Source organism: Hetaerina americana, unplaced genomic scaffold, assembly GCF_022747635.1.
Source record: "Hetaerina americana unplaced genomic scaffold, ioHetAmer1.1.p SCAF_11, whole genome shotgun sequence".
In the NCBI taxonomy this organism is placed as follows: Eukaryota; Metazoa; Arthropoda; class Insecta; order Odonata; family Calopterygidae; genus Hetaerina; species Hetaerina americana.
Window position 1 is genome coordinate 243,499 of NW_027286181.1, and position 16,950 is coordinate 260,448.

The window sequence follows — 16,950 nt, forward strand, 5'->3', positions numbered from 1 at the left end:
GATCAGCAGTAAATTTATGGAACCCCTAAGGTAGGCGTTCCCTGATTTGAAAAAAATAACTTTTTTTCCATTAACAAATTTGAACAATTGGGAAATAAGTTAAATTTTTCTCAATGACTTATACTAATTTCAAAAATATTTCCTTAGGCTGTTAGTAATTTTTTCAGGATTATTGCTCCACATTATACGAGTATGATGTTTACAAGTTTCCTGATTTCTTTAAAACCTATAGTGCAGATTCAAAAAGTCGCGTAAATTACCCCAAGCAGTAATTCCAGCGTATAATATTAATTATTTTGTCAATACACGGCTTGGAATATGGATTTAAATTGCCGCTAAGGAGAATTGGCGGCAATGAATACACTTCATTGAAACAAGTGAGCACTGAATTGCGCTGTGAGCAAGCATTGTGAATATAATTCCTGGCAGGAAAGTTCTTACCGGAGTACGTATTTTGTGACTGAATTCAGTTCTAAGGGCAGTGACCAAAGAGGGAAAAGTTGAACAGCCATTACTGGTATTATAGACATGGAAGTAGAATGCTCCGATGAATCCAAAGAAAAAGAGAGTGAAGTAAAACGAGTTCGGCGAAGAAGAAAGAAAGCCTATCAGGCTATACGGCAACAGATGGAATTTTATTTTAGCGATGCTAATTTAACAAAAGATCGTTTCCTATCTAAATTGGTTGAACAATATCCATGTACGTATTTCTTTTTTTCTAGAGCTTCTAAGGTGAATGCTTATTCTGTACCTTTCGTAAAATGTTGTTTGTAATCGAGTGTTATTTTTTCTGCGGCAGATGTGGATTTGGAAATATTTTTAAAGTTTAATAAAATTCGAGCGTTAACTAATAGCGTGGAAGAATTAGCAAATGCGCTGAGTAAATCAGAATTCCTCAGCCTCTCTGAAGACAGAACTCAAGTCGCTCGTCTCACACCGATTCAACGTAATGTTTGCGAAGATGAATGCTCGATTTACGTGGTAAGTAATGAGTATGCTGGTGAAAATATTATTTTATAATGACTGATATATTGTGCGTCAATCATTTCACTGGCTGGTCCTACTATTTGTCAAAAAAAGCAAGGTGAATGAGACCTTTGGTAATCATTTATTTTGTATTTTTCTTGTTTAATTTACAACATTCTTTCAAAGGAATGCATTATGACTAATTTTCGCCTATGTTTATGTATTATGATAAAGGTCTATTATACCATATGCATAGCACCTATATTTTCAACCCCCAAAATAACAATTTTCAAACATAATCAGTAAACTCTATTTGTCTATCCATGTCCACCACACAATATTCTACACTTTCCCAGCTTCATTTAGCCGATAATGGTGCTAATAAGTGTTTCAGAAGTTAAATCATCCATACCTGTTGAAATTAGGTAGCTTCGTGAAATTCAGATTACCCTCTGGGGTTTGCTGTTAATTTAAATTTTCACGGTATATTTACGCATGATCACATACCTCTTGTTCTATTTGTTGCAGGAGGGCCTACCTCCAGATGCTAAGCATGAATGGTTACAAGAAATGTTCTCAGTGTATGGAAAAGTTGTGTATGTCTCTATACCCAAGTATAAGCACAATGGAAAGCTAAAAGGATTCGCCTTTGTGGAATTCGAGTCTGCAGAGGCCACAAATAAAGCGCTGGAGGTATGTATTTTGTCTGCTTGCGGTTTATTGCTATAGAAGGTTTGGCCTATGGCTATTTTTTAACATAAAATTTGAATAGTCCAATTTTATCTTGTTGCAGCGAAACTCAGTCACAGAGATGTCAGTCGATGATAATGTTCCATTAGCTTGTTCCTCATAACTTGGCTTAAATATAGTAATTCTCTATGAATTTAAAAATAAATAATTGCCCTTTGTACATTGTATTCAATATCTGTTTAATTTGTCCATAAACCTTGCATACATGGAATCAGTATGAATGTTGTTTTGCACACAGTGATGGATCATTGAGCCCTTTCCTAACAGATTGTATACTTTTAAGAATAGATGTAAGGTATATATGTAATAATTTGATTGATGTGTGGTGTATTATATATAATAGCTTAATTTTTTTAATTTATCTTTTTTTCTTGCTGATTAATGGTTGTAGATGGGATGGGGATTCGCTTGTTTTGTTGAAGAGAGTTGTGTTTTGAAGTCTGATTTTATCTATTGTCTTTTGCGGTTATTTGGGAATTGTGTGCCACCTGACAATGTTTATCAGCACATGTGTATTTATAATAATAATAATATGAGTTATGGGGATTTTGGAGAACAGATCAATTACCAAAACTCAAAGTATTGGTTCCAGAGCAATGAGATAATGGCTGGCCCCTACTTTTTTTAGTTTGTCAGCAGTCATTTCTGGGAATGTTTTCATGACCTGAAACTGATTAAAACTGGTTTTAATGTGCCTACTCCTGTAGTAGATTTAATTATTTTAAAGGAGATTTTTACCAGTTTTCTTGGACGGTAACTGAACATGTAAATTGATCAGCCAATTTAGATGAATTCCCTAATATTTTGAATGCATGGGAATGATTTCTGGTGTTAACTTTTACAGTAGAATTGGCTGAAGCTCAAGTTATGCAATCGTTGACATTTGTGGGATTTTCAGGCATTCCATGCCGCTGGGTGTTGCCTGCCAACGGACATGGCTCCCGAGCAACTGTGCAGCGTGGCAACGTTTGAGCCGGGAGAGGGCAAGAGACAAGTGGGCATCATAGAGCAGAGTGGGAACGGAGAGGAGGGTGGGGGAAGAGGGGACGAGGGCTGCAAGCAAGAAGAAGGGGGGGAGGAGAAGAGGGTCGAGGGTGGGGTGGATGAGGGGGAGGTGGGCACTGGGGTGCAGCACACGTCGGCAGAGAATGTCTTCCCCACGGGGAAAGAGAAAAGGAAGAAGCGGCGGAAGAGAGACGAGAATGATGGTGATACCGAGAATGGTGAGCAGAAAAAATTTTAACTTTAATCTTTTTCGTGTACCTAAGTCAGTTCAGACAGGTTTTCCATGCTGAAGTCTGAATGAATGGGTTTTCTAATATTTTCCCAACAGAGCAAATCACAATAAGTGAACTGTATATTTTTTTGACAGTCCCTCAAATTGTGATTTACAGTTTTCATCTTATTTAGTGATTATCTGATAGTTCAGCGTTGCCAACATTCGGCTGCTGACTGTAGGGTCAAATCCTATTGCCACTTATTAAATTGGCCATTGGGTGGAATTCTGTGTTTTTTTGTATTTATGTATGTGCTTTGTTCTGCCATTGACGGTAACAAACTTTATTTTGTTTATTCATGCTATGATATGCATTCTTAAAATTCTTCTAGATCTTGTTGTGTTTCTCTGAGACGTATGGTCTGATGTACGATGTAATATATGTACATATACATAATTTATAAGGGAATTTACGTATTCCCTTGAGTCCCAAGATTTTTTTTCTTACAAGTATTTTAGATGTGCATTTCTCTACAGTTAATGTTGTTTGTATTAAGATTTTTGATGGTTAAAAAACTATCAACCTTTATTATTAGTGCCAAATTAGTTGAATTTATTCCAAAATGTATACAACTTCTTCAAAATACTTACATCATTCAATTGTCTGTTAAAATTTGAGAGCAGCTACCTTTACCATAATATATGGTTTTTTTTAGAAAATTGATGTCCAAATTAGTGGTGTGATATTAGTTTTAGACTATTAATCATATTCACCTTCCTGTGACTAATTGAAATACTATGTATTGTAACATGTTAATGTTATTTAGAAAGTTCTTCCTCCTTTTTTGACAGAGGAGGAGGCTGAAGATAAGCGTGAAACTTTTGAAAGCGAAAAGAACTCATCCCCAGTAGCCAAGAAAAGGAAGCACCAGAGGGAAGCTGAGGAAGATGAAGAGGCACCAGATGAAGGGGGTGAGTGCATTGTTAGCAGTTTCTCCTTAAACTCCAACAGTGACAATATTTTTAATGCTAATCATATCATGCATTAAATTGTTGCTCATGCCACTTGAAAAACAATATAGAAGTGAATGGAAAATTCCAAGCATCCTTTTAGCTTCCAGTGACGATATCCATTTATCAATGTAAGTAATATTTGGACCAAAAATGTGTGTTAAATGCCCATCATAACTGAAATTAGTGAATAAATGAAAATATGAAATAGTTAAAAACTAGTTTTTCCATGAATAAATAAGAAAAAAACCAACCTTAAAATTCAAGGATATGCCTACCAAAGGTACCAAGTTTATGAAGCAACTTTTAACTTTGTCATCAAATTACTTTCATGAAAGATGAAAATATTTTCACTATGTAAAGATGTTCATAAAATATTCTCATTCTCTGCAATAATAATTGGTGACTGATTTTTGGAGAATCACTGCAGTATGGGAATCTTGGTAGGTTTAATGACCTATTTAGATACTGCTAAATGTCAACTAACCAGGAGAATCCAATGAGGTTAAGTGGCATTCTGTAATAATAGGGTTAGCAAAAATATGCAGGTAAGAAAGCTATTTCAAAAAGAAGTTTATGTTAATAAGTAATATTTTCCCTCCCCTATGACCTTGACATGGTGGAAGGGCTTGCTCATTCCATTGACCCCTAGAAGCTTACTGATGGTAGCAATTATCATTGCTACCATCTGTAAGCTTGGGTCAGTGAGGTGAGGCTGCGAAGACATCTGACCCCAGTGGGGTGGCTATTACAGTGATGTGACGTTAGAAACACTATTGAGGAAGGTAGTGTGAATCTATTTCAAGTATTATTTCCATGGTGACTGTGGATGGTACCTGGTGACTACATGGTTGAGTCCACTAAGTTGGGTGTCATGTCCTGTTGTAGGGAAGGCAGAGTACTCCTCATCACATGAAATTCTGGCTCAACCATGCTTGAAGCTTTGGAAAAAAATACCCATAGTGATACCTTAAGAATTAGCATTTTTACATGAAATTTTAGGATGATGCGTAGGAAGCATGGAAGCTAGGAAGCATCATGAGAGAAATCGAGAAAATGGGTTTAGGTGTAAGTGAGGTGATTTTGAGAGACGGGGAGATTATTTCTTAAACTAATTGTCATAAGAGGGTGCCCATAAATATAATAACCGGAATAGTACTGCAGTTGGCAGAGCTTAAGTATCACACATTCCGCTATGTGAGCATAGCGCAAATTATTCCGAGTACTTTACTGGCATTGCTGTCATCTGGGAAGGTTGTGGTCAGCTACAATAATTCATTTTGTAAATGCAGCTTCATTTGCTCCTTGTTTTTCGTCATGGCAGATTTAAGTAAACGGTGTACCGCTGTGAAATTTTGCTTCCTCCTTGGGAAAAACTGTGGTATAACAGCTTACGAGGATTGTGGTATGGGAAAAACTCAAGTATACAAATGGTTTTCTTGTTTCAAAGAAGGTGAAAAGTCATATGATGACAATCCTTGGACTATTGGAGGAAGTAGTAAGTTTTCTGTAATAACATGGAGCTCGGCTCACCAATTTTTGTCGGAAGATGAGAATGGTCGCTGCAAAATTTGTACCTCTGGTCCTGAGTGAACTGCAAAAAGAGAATGCAATTGAAACTTGGCGTGCATCACTGAACCGACCCATATTTTTTCTTGAGTTCTTAACTGGTGACGAGTCATGGTGGTTATGGTTATGAACCCAAAACCAAACAACAGTCAAGCCAGTGGATAACTTCATTGTCACCTCGCCAATAAAAAGCTCGTCAAGTGAAATCAAATCTCAAGACAATGCTCATTTGTATTTCTTATGTGACAGGAATAGAGAACTTTAAATTTGTTCCATCAGGTCAGACTGTTAATCATGCCCTCTATTTTGAGGTTTTAAAAAGATAGCATAACAGGCTGTGACAAAAAAGGTCCAATTTGTGGGAGACGAAAGACTGGTTTTTTGGCCGCAACAAAGTGCCGGCTCATGCTGCCATTTCAGCATTTCAGTTTTGAACCAGTTTTGAAAATAGTAGCTTTGGGAAATCAAAACAGATGAGTTTGAAAAATGTTTCCTGGAATGGAATCACAGTTTGGTCAAATGTTTCATTGGGAGCACTTTGAAGGTGATAAGGTTCTTTTGTAAAAAAATTAGATACATATCTTTAAAAATATAATTCTGGTTATTTTTGGGTACCCCTTGTAGAGTAATTTATGGCAGTCAATGTGTACTAACCATCGTAGGTAGTGGAGGGAGAATCAGAATGGACAGTGAGACATGGCTTCCAGTTATGGCTATCATTAGTGGATGGAGGAAATGTTATAAGTATTGACAGAAGGGAAGATGTTGTATAAGCATGGTAAAGGAAGGAAGAATATAATAGACTCTGGAAAGCATGTAGACATGCAGGTGTTATAAATAAATGAAGAAAGAAAGAATTAAGGGCAAAGAATGGGGAAATTCTGGTAATACTTAAAGGAAATAATCATTTATCACCATCCAAAGCCTACCTTAAATATGGAGGATGCCTTGTATCTGAAACTATGCTTATCCTTCTACTGGCATATTACTAGATGGTCATTATTATTTTTTCCTACTCTACAATGTTGGTGATACTTACTTAGGTGCCTTGATAATATTTTTTGTGAAGTAGTGATTGTGCTAGCATGTTCTCAACTAACTCTCCAGATGTAAGCCCAGCCAGGTTACTCTAATATCTCCCACCTGAAGGAAAAAATGGTAATTCACGAGTGAATGTTTATGCATGATGGAAATTTCATTAGTGATAGCTCTATGTGAGTGTGGTACTGCAGGTTTCAAGAAGAATGAGCTGATGTCCATGTAAATATCAATCAAGGCCGTGGATTATTGTATGTTTTGTCTTGTGGTGACTGCCAGGAACTGTTCAAATTCAGTTACTATAATAGTAAATAAGTAGTTAAGTTAGAAAATTGAAAGCACAAAGCCATGTGTCGTCACCAATGTTTACATAGGAACTATGACCTTTTGGAAGCCAAGAAAGAACAAAAGAGGGGTGAAAATGCTTAACAAAAGCAAAGTGACATGAACACAAGGTACAATGATAGTTGGTGCCATTTCTAACATGCATGCCCTAATCCTGCAGGATGTCTGCAGGCACTGTTTTATGAATTTGAATGGGGGTTGGTTGTCTGCCTACTCCGCAGCCTGGCTTGGCACCAAGTGATTCTTATCTGTTCACCGAGATGAAAGTATCGCTATGAATACAGTGGTTTGAAACTGATGAGGAGCTGAAGGCCAGCACGAAGGATTGGCTGGAAGCAACCATCTCTTATGAGGAGGGGATAGATTAGCTGGTGCTCAGTTAGCAATGGATTTGTTTAAGTTGTTGGGGACTGTTGAGGAGGTGCTTAGGTATACAGGGTTCGTCCGGAAAATAAGTGTACTGACTCCTGGGCTGGGCGCGCCTGGAGCGGCGCGCCCAGCACCGCTCTGATGGGCTGCGATTGGAGGGGGGTATGTTGGCAAGCGATGCTGAAAAAGGCAGTCGGCTCTGAGCTGTGGTGTAGTGAGGAGCTCTGTTAACGCGAACCTCCACGCTCGACCCACGTCACAGAACGCGATGCCGAAGTTTTTGGAGCAGCGTTATTCCATCAAATTTGCGGTAAAGCTTGGGAAATCGTCTACCGAAACTGTCGGTATGATTAACCAGGCTTACGGGGAGTCAGCCATGTCCAGAAACATGATCTTTCGGTGGCACAAGATGTTCGTGGAGGGCAGAGAAGAGGTCGGCGACGAGTCTTCGAGAGGTTCCCGATGATGCCTTCGCGGGAGCGTTCCAGGAATGGGAACGCCGCTGGAACAAGTGTATCGACTCACAAGGGTCCTAATTTGAGGAATATTAGCTTAAGATATAGAATGTAAAAGTGTAATAAATTTTTTTTCCTGAGCTCAGTACACTTATTTTCCGGACGAACCCTGTATGCAATGAACTTTTCTGAATTTAGAAGGTATTTTGTGTCATTAATTTTTCTGCATGCTCACCCAAGGTTAAGAAAATACCTCTCATACTTATAAAATATACAAGTAGAATGGCTTTGATTTACTTGTGTTAAAAAGATTGTCCTTGTTATCATAAAGAGTTTACTGAGCTATATGCATTATTTGCTGTAGGTAAAGACACTATTTATGCACGAATAATTAATTTCAGATGCTACTTTTATTACAAGGGAAGAATATATATAAATTTGAGGCATTAAAAACAGGCTAAGGCTTAATGTTAGGAATATTTTTGTCAATAGCTATTGTTGTGTGAGCTACTGCAAAAAATTGTTAAGGTTTAGCCTTAGTTTTTAGTGCCTCAAATTTATATCTCCTTTCACCCTATTATATTTGGTCACTAATTCGTGACTCCTGCATTGGTTTTTTCAGTTTGTGCGTTGCAGGGGGAGGGTGGAAAAGGAGGGGGGAGTGAGGAAGAAGATGGTGGGAGCAAAGAGAGGAAGAAGCGAAAGAGGAGACGGGATGACAGTGGCGGAGAGGAGAGTGTCAAGGAAGGTGAGCCACAGCACACATCATCCAGTCCTATCTCCATACTGCTGTTTTATGTTTTCTGTAATGTCCATTATTTTGGAAAAGTGATTCATAATCTCTGATTGATAGTTGATCAAGTTGAATCAGGTCATTTTATGGAAATCTTGAAAGAATGAAAATCTAGAGAGGGAAATGAAGGAAAATTTTTTCTTTCACTGGATGAGATAACATCACATTGTGGTAATTTCCTAGTGAGCATTGTTGATTTAAATGGATTTAACTAATACCATTATTTTATTCCCAATATATTTTTCTATTTTTTTACTGTCACGCATAAATAAAATGCACTAATTGATGTTCGCAAACGTGTCTGTAATAATTTTCAGTACTCTAAACATCAATTCAATTGAATTATCAAAACTTAATCAGTGTCAGTGAATAAAGGCTGAGATTGTTTAAACAGTTAAGGAAATGCATATAAATCAACTCGGAAAGTGGATTTGTACATCCTGAATAGCTCTATAAATTCATTCTGATACCAACTGTTAATGTGTTTGGTCAAATTGTGAAATTTCTCTATGTATCTATTTTAATAGAATATATTGTATTTCCAAAGCTGTTCATTTTCAGCGAACTGTCCCAATAATCGACATTCTAGGGGCATGCAAGTTGTCTAATCAAGAGGTATCCATATTGAGAGGGAAACTTAATGGAACACATGCTCCAAACTAACCTTAGTAGTGGAAATATAAAGACTGATTTCGCTTTAAGATATTTGTCGTGTATTCTAAACCTTAAACTTAAAGAGATCATAGGTCACAATAAATGGAAAAAAATGTTCATATATGAGTGACTTACACAAATTTTAAAGTTGTCCTCTTGTCTGAAATTACGCATAGTTATTTTTAAATGAAATGACAAATTTAAAGGGTGTCCATGGTGAGAGGTACAGGGTCCGTACAATAAATATCGGGACTGGTTCCAAAAATCAAAATTTATTGCAGTTATAATTACAATTACTCAATAATCTTCAAAATACATTCCTTTTGCATCGATACACTTAGTTCGGCGTGTCTGCCACTCGTGTAAAGGCCGCTGGAAGTCGGTTTCAGGAATACTATTAAGAGCCTTTGTGATTACCGCTTGAACCACCTCAATGGAGTCAAACTGATATCCTTTGAGCTCCTTTTGAGCTATCTTTTGAGGTAATAACGTTGTCGAGAAAATCTTCATCTTCCTGGAAGCAGTCTAAAATTTCTTGCAAAATTTCCACCCGCCACAGTTTTTGTCCCTCGCTCAAGACTTTCGGCACCAGCTTCGGGCACACTTTCCTCATCGCAAGATCCTCTGTTACAATGATGTGGACGGTTCTGACTGAAAGGCTGATCTCCTCACTGATTAGAGCGATGATCAAACGCCTGTCTGAGTCCAAAATGTGTTCCACTTTGGCCACCTGAGCATCGGTTTGAGCGGTTTTCAGGCATCCATCACGGTGCTCGTCTTTGACAAGCTCCCGGTCTTCCTGAAACATTTTGTGCCACTCAAAAACTCTTGACCGGCTTAAGGCATCGTCCCCATAAGCCTGTTTAATGCGTTCTAGGGTCTCCGATGCGGATTTCCTGAGTTTAACGCAAAACTTCACAGCGTGGCGTTGCTCGATGGTGCGCTCCATGCTTATGCGACGACACCACAAACAATCACCCGTCAAAAGAATCCACCTCCTGTCTCAGCGCATGCCCGGAGGCGACTGAACTAAGGTGCGCCTGAGTGGTGGGGGACCCCTTAACCGAGCCAACCGGTTGGACCCCCATCCACCGATGTAGAGGCTACAGCCAACCAGTCACGATACTTATTGTACGGACCCTGTCCAACCCTCAAGAAGTAGTATTATTTAACCTGAACATCCTCCATTTCTTCTGATTAGAGTGCCTGCTATTCAAAAGCCTTGCTCCAATAAACTTCCACACTGTGCTGCCGGGCAAAAATAAATGGTCTTTTATGGAGAGGTGTTCATGGAGGGAGGTTTAGGATATTAATTTTTATATTTGAATAAGGTTTATGTGGGTACATTTTTAGCTCTTAACTCACACTTTCTTCCGCATGTTAGTGAGCCAAGTGGTTGAAGAGAAAGAGGGTGAGGCAGCAGGTGAGGCTCAGAAGAAGCGCAAGAGGAAGAAGGGAGAGGAGGAAGGGGAAGTGCGAGAGGACGAAACAGGTGAGTGTCTCTCTCCGTCTGCATTCAACTCTTTACATTTTCAGTATTTGATAAAGTTAAAAGCTTAAGAAACCAAGTAGCAAAATTATGTCCGGCACTTATGACTATGAGCATTTTTTAAAGCATCAGTTAAATAATTAAGCTCCAGGTTTACAGTAAAAAAGTTCCAATATTAGGGAAACTCAAATCACAATTAAAAAATGATGCACTTGGCATCTTGAAGTTGCATTAAATAATGCAATGGGCTAAAAATTTGGCTGTTGTGCATTCTGTAAAAATGGAATATTAATGGAATCTTGAATTAGGCTATGTAAGGTAATATCTCTATGATTTTAAACCATATTATTGTTATTGCCCAAATTCATCGCTTCTGTATCTGTTGGTGACCATTCGGGTAAATTCATTTTTTAGTAAATTGCTGTGAACTGCCAGCATACCCTAAATATTACTCAAGGATCCCTGAAATCCAGAACATTGGATATGAAAGTGGGTTTATTTTAGATGTAACTATGAGGGATAAGCAGGACTGAAAATCAGAGAGGAAGGGCATCTTCAGAAATAGGACTGAAAAAATGAATTGTACTGTTTTTGCGACTTTCAGGCTTGAAATGTGCCAATTACCCAAGGGGTCAAATCTGCCATGTTAAATACAGTTCAACTTGACAATAAGGAGTCATCCGATTGATTTTTTGAGCAAATTTACGTGAAATGCTTCTATTTTTTTTAAATTGTTGAGCATTTTGAGGGTGCTGGCAGACAGAGTGCATAATTATTAAAAGAATTCCACATGCATTTTAGTTGACCTCCTAGCCTATTAGCATTTACACTTATTGAGCTGTATTTGCTATTTATCAATGAGTTGTGAATGTGGTAGGCTGGTTATATTTTCTAAATGAGGAAATGAAGATTGTTTCTTGTGTAGTAATATCTCATTACTGTTATTTAAATTGGCTATTCCTCATTGTAATAATCCTTAGTGAGTATGGGTAATGAATTAATGGTATGTGTAAACGTTCAATGAAATTCCAAAACTGCTTTTCCTGCTCTGAAAACTATCACCTGAAGGATAATCATCAGCCTCTCTTAAATTTGAAATGCCAACCTTGATAAAAGGCATGGGGATGACATGATTGCTCAAATGGATTTGATGTATTAAAATAAACCACCTAAATCTAAATAAAATTGGGTTCGCAAAATCTCAAAGTATTAAGCTAAGAGCTTAGGTGGCTTTGCAGGATTGGTTAAATGTGAGAGTGCAACCAAAGGATATGAAAGTATATTCTAAATAGGGGTGTAAGTTGGGATGATACAATCCCTTGACTACCATCATTCTTGTTAATATATTGCTCCAAAATTACACTCTCTGCCAGAGCAGAGCTGTTATTTGTCAGTGGTAATATCTTTCATCCCAATTAAGACTGTATTCATGATAGAATGATAAACAGTTATAAGCAGACCTTGGAGAGCCTTCTCCACTTATCCTTACTAATTATGACGGTCTATTATACTTAGAGAAAAAGCGAGGCCGCACCGAAGGGGTTTCCGTGCAACCGGAGAGCACGGCTGAGCCAATGGAAGAGGTGAAGACAAAACGGAAGAAGAGGAACAGGAACAAGAATGAAAAGATGGAAGAGGAGCCTTTGGGATTGCGTATTTTGTCGAGGTGAGTGCTAACTATTTCCCAAAAAGAGGGAGGCAGTCTTTGGAGTATGAAGAATATCATTCAGCTGTTGACCAAAGGGCCCCCCCCCCCCCCGAGTTTAAATGTGATTGATGAAGATGGCCATTGTGACTTCCTAGGGGGATCTTCCGGGGCAGTGGTAGATGCTAGTACTGCCAGCACAGTATGGTGTTGGTGGATAGAAAAGAACATGCACCTTACCGAGATTATTAAGTTTTCTGATACAATGGGGTGTATTACTACTAGTAAGTAGATTGGCAATACACTTTATGTATTACAATGCAGCAATTTCAGAGTGTAAACATCATTCACTGGGATCCCGGTCAATGCGAATGATTTTTACTCTGAAATTGTTGCATTGTAATGCACACTTAGCAGATGACTCCGTTAAAAGTTACTGTGGCAACATCTCCCGCAGTTTCTTGGAACACTTTGTAGCTGTATGGGTAGTGTGTATTTATGTTGCATAATTTTCACGAAGAAATGCCATGAAGATGGATTTGTGTGGTAGTCAATGCAGTAATATTGATCATATTGATTGACTTCTCCAGCTCACTGTAATATCGTATCTTAACTTTTCCCTGACTCCTCTAATTACCCAAGATACAGAGTCCTCTATTTCATGCCTTAAGGGGTAGAAACTAAAAAAAATGTCACCTGGTTTTGTGAAAATAATTCAGAGTTAAAGTGTTGATTCTGTGGCAGAAGATGCCCAGATGCTGCTCCCATTTCATGGTTGCTACCCTAAGAGAATCCCAGGGCTATGCTGCAAAAGCTCTGCCTAGAGCAGTGAAAGGATTCACTGAAATGAATGATAAAAAGTGCATATTTTCAAGTCATAAAGTAGAGGGCGTCAGATATATCGTGAAGTTTCTCCTTGGAACTCACCTTTATAATCAAATACAATTGTTAAGTTAAAACACCACCTTCTGTTTGAAATAAAATCATATGCGTAGGCTTTAGCAATTCATTGAATAAGTTAACCCAATCTCTAGTAAATTTTATCCTTTTTTTTAGAAATTGCTATTTCAGCTTTTAATGGAGCTTAGAGTGGCACAATGTGGTCCTAGTGGTTGACACATCCCAAAAAAGATTACTACTATCTGTCCCTTCTCTCCAGCAACAAATAATAATAATTGTTTGAACCCGAAATGTTTCCCTCCATTTTTGAGATTTTTCATTTTCTTAATTAATGTTTTTCAGAAAGGATTGGAAACGTCTGAGAAATAAGTACTTGACACTGCAGAGGAAAAACATGCAAATGCTGAGGGCTCAAATGATGGGGACAGGTTGGGGTGGTAACTATTGGGGTGGAGAGTGTGAGGATCACAGCATAGAGAAGCACCGAGCTGGTGAAATGGTCAAGGGGGAAGAGACACCAGAGGCAATGGAGAAAGACAAGGCTAGTGAAGGGAAAGGAGGCAAGCCCAGAGTTCAATTTGTGCCAGGTGTTATCGTGAAGATCCAGTTCAAAGAGCCAGTAGAATTGGCCAGGAAGTTCAAGGTATTTGACGTTTTTCTGGCCTACCCTGATTCCTTTTTTTTGGAATTATATTCCTCTACCAATTGATTCATAGCAAAAAAGGCATACTTAAATTAAAAATATAATAATATTTCATTCAAAGCAAAGGAAAAATTGTGATCATGAAAGCGATTACTTTCGAGAATGAATAATGAAAATTCATTATGAATTTTATTTTATAATTTTTATAATTTGTCATTATGAAGATCCAACTTAAATGCATGAATACATAAACATCAATGGCGAATTATCTGAGGAACAGTTTTCACCTTCAATAACTTCTTCCTTGAATTCTTAAAGTGATTTCTTTTGAAGTCCTTTTAGTGAAGAGTGTGTTTAGATATTAATTGGAAATTTTTTAACCAACAATATCCTGACAACATTAAATCCTGCTGATAAACGTCTCATTGCGATAGATGGTATCAATTTTAGATTGAACATTTAGACTTTCTTTAAGGCATGGGCCAAACGCAGAAATAAATTAATATTTTTGAATAGGAAGAGAAGTTTTATTCTCCTTTAATCATTGTCCTCTTGAATTCTTGAAGGTCACATGCAGTACTGGCTGATTTAAATTTAGGTATTTAAAATGTGTTAACATCTTAATGTATTTCAAAGTGTCATGAAGGAATGATTTCATGGTTAACAAGTTATTCATGATACAGATGACAAGATTTTAATTTAAATGATACTCTGCTCTTGGATTTTTCATTGTTTATTCATTTAACAGAATGTTTTGTTATGCAGTCATTGATTTTTGCCATTAAAGATTGTGTCCCATGAGGTGTATTCATTGTTGAAATAGGATGAAGTGAGGAATCTCCCAAAAAGTGACTCAGTGGCATATATTGACGTGAAAGATGCTGCAATAGCTGCATACATAAGATGCCACACAGCTGAAGCTGCCAAGGATCTACTGAAAGACTTACCATGGGAGGACCGGAGTATTCTAGAAGGTGAACATGTCTTATAAATATATGTGAAATTAAAAAATAAATGGGTCTTATTTTGAAAATGTACTAGGAAACATTACAAGACATTGGTCTGCCATTTTGTTTCTTTCTGTGGTTGTCAAACTCTTGATGCTGATCATACTCTTGTAGCGTGTCACATTTTTTATATTTCACATTCCAGTGTAAACTATGGTGAAACCTCATTTCATCAATCCTGCTTGATTCACACAGACTAATTTAAGAGCAGTCCCTAGCCAAGAGCAAAGGATTTTCAGAGCTTATTTGCAATGAGCAACAGAAGGAAACTTTGCTTTCATACCTCAGCAATTAACATGTTCTTCATGCCATTTGAATTTTTGTGTCATTGTTCTCTTAACCCATTATTTACACTTAAACTTTCACTACTACATTATGAGGATTTTTGACGTGATTGTGTGCCAAATATTTCATCTTAATAATATTGTATCTCTAACCAAAAAGTGTATCTACCAAACATTGTGCAATGGTTGTGGTTATTTTTTTTTAATGAAACAATTTCACAAAATGATGTCATAAAGTCATTTAATTTTAAGTCATAAAGTGAAAAATTTGAATTGATATTGCCTTTCCATTGTCCGTAATGTGCATGCTACTACTTCACAGTTTTTTTCTCCTAAGATTTTTCTCTTACCCGATACAATTTTGGCTTTTCATTTCATGTTTTTAAGAGAGCTACTTTTTTGCATGGCATGGCTAAGGAACTCTTTTGTACCCATTTGGACTTTGAAGGATTATTTATTTTTTTATTTTATTTATTTATCGACTTAGTTGGGCGAGGTTGAGACTAATAGTCCCTTCTTCCACCCAACCCTACATTACACACATTATATTGAAGACAATCACGTACAACCAAGCCCTAGATGGAGGGAAATCCACCTAGGTGGGAATCGAACCCGCGACCTTTGGGTTGGTAGGCGAGGACGTTACCCCGCCGCCATCGAGGCCGGCGATTATCATACCCTGTGAGCAAACATAGCAAGTGTCCTATCACATTATTATCAGATGCTCCATCCATTTTCTCAAAACATTGCCAATAATATAAGGCAGCCACTGAAATGTCACTTTTGGCTCATATTATTCATTATTTTACTCGTATTTACCTTTCAGGTGGTGAGGAGAAAGAATATTGGGGCAAGATATTGAAGGACAGAGCAGAGAAGATTGATAAAAAGATTCGTGTGAATCAACGAGGAAGAGATAAAATTTTAAGGAAGGCCGAAAACCTAATGGGAAAGCATTTACGTTATGATAATTAAAAACGGCATTTTGTTTCATTGCTTGTTGAGATTTTTCTTCAAAAAAATCTTTCCTCTAGAAATATTCTGTGAATATTTCCCTTAATTTTTGTGATACTGTACTTCTCATGGAAAATGCTAACTATCATGTCATTAATGGTGTCAGCATTAATTGAATAAAACTGAAGCGTATGTATTACAACTTATATTTTACTTGCTTGAAGTGTATGAACTGCATAATTCCTCCATCTGAGAACCTTAGGAAGTACACATACATTTGTGTGTATTATTATTATCATCATTAATCTATCAATTAAGGTACAGAATGGTACAGTGCAATTTCCTTGCCTCTCTTAACAAAACACAACCCTAAGTTCAACCTTCCAATAATCAACTCTACATGTGAATTCTGCGTACTACCTTCCTACCATAACTCCATCACCCGACACCCCTGCTTTATCTTTTTTAAACGGTTACCTGCTCTATGTTGACAACGCTTCTTCCTACCTACGTCTCCACTGCCCTATATTATTCTATTTCCCCTTTCATTCTCTAACTTTCCTGTCCTCAACATTGTCCTAACTAGTCCTAACTGACAAGTTCCTAATCTAACTAAATTGGTCATTTTATTATGCCTCTTCTGTTCTGCTGCTGTAGCTTTTCCCTTGGAAGGGTTTCGTGGGATGACGACCGTGGAAGCCTTGTTATCCCCACTGCCAGGTAGACACGGTTGATTGGGCCGAGCCTCGTAGTTGCCAGGTCTCTGGCATGGGCGACCCTCCTAGGAGCATAATTATCATTACTCCCCCCAGGACAGCTCTAGGGGTCATTGGAACACACATCCCCTTCCACTACCACACAC

The 16,950-nt window shown here is 37.7% G+C and overlaps 1 protein-coding gene across 1 annotated transcript; it reads left to right on the plus strand.

Moving 5' to 3' along the window:
- Positions 1-414: 414 nt before the first annotated feature.
- Positions 415-16,231, plus strand: Larp7 (La related protein 7). Its single transcript, XM_071599637.1, has 11 exons — positions 415-700; positions 800-981; positions 1,495-1,659; positions 2,615-2,939; positions 3,785-3,904; positions 8,342-8,467; positions 10,551-10,658; positions 12,171-12,321; positions 13,543-13,843; positions 14,667-14,817; positions 15,961-16,231. Exons 1-11 carry the CDS (start codon positions 529-531, stop codon positions 16,107-16,109), a joined length of 1,950 nt encoding a protein of 649 aa, XP_071455738.1. The 5' UTR covers positions 415-528; the 3' UTR covers positions 16,110-16,231.
- Positions 16,232-16,950: the final 719 nt, after the last annotated feature.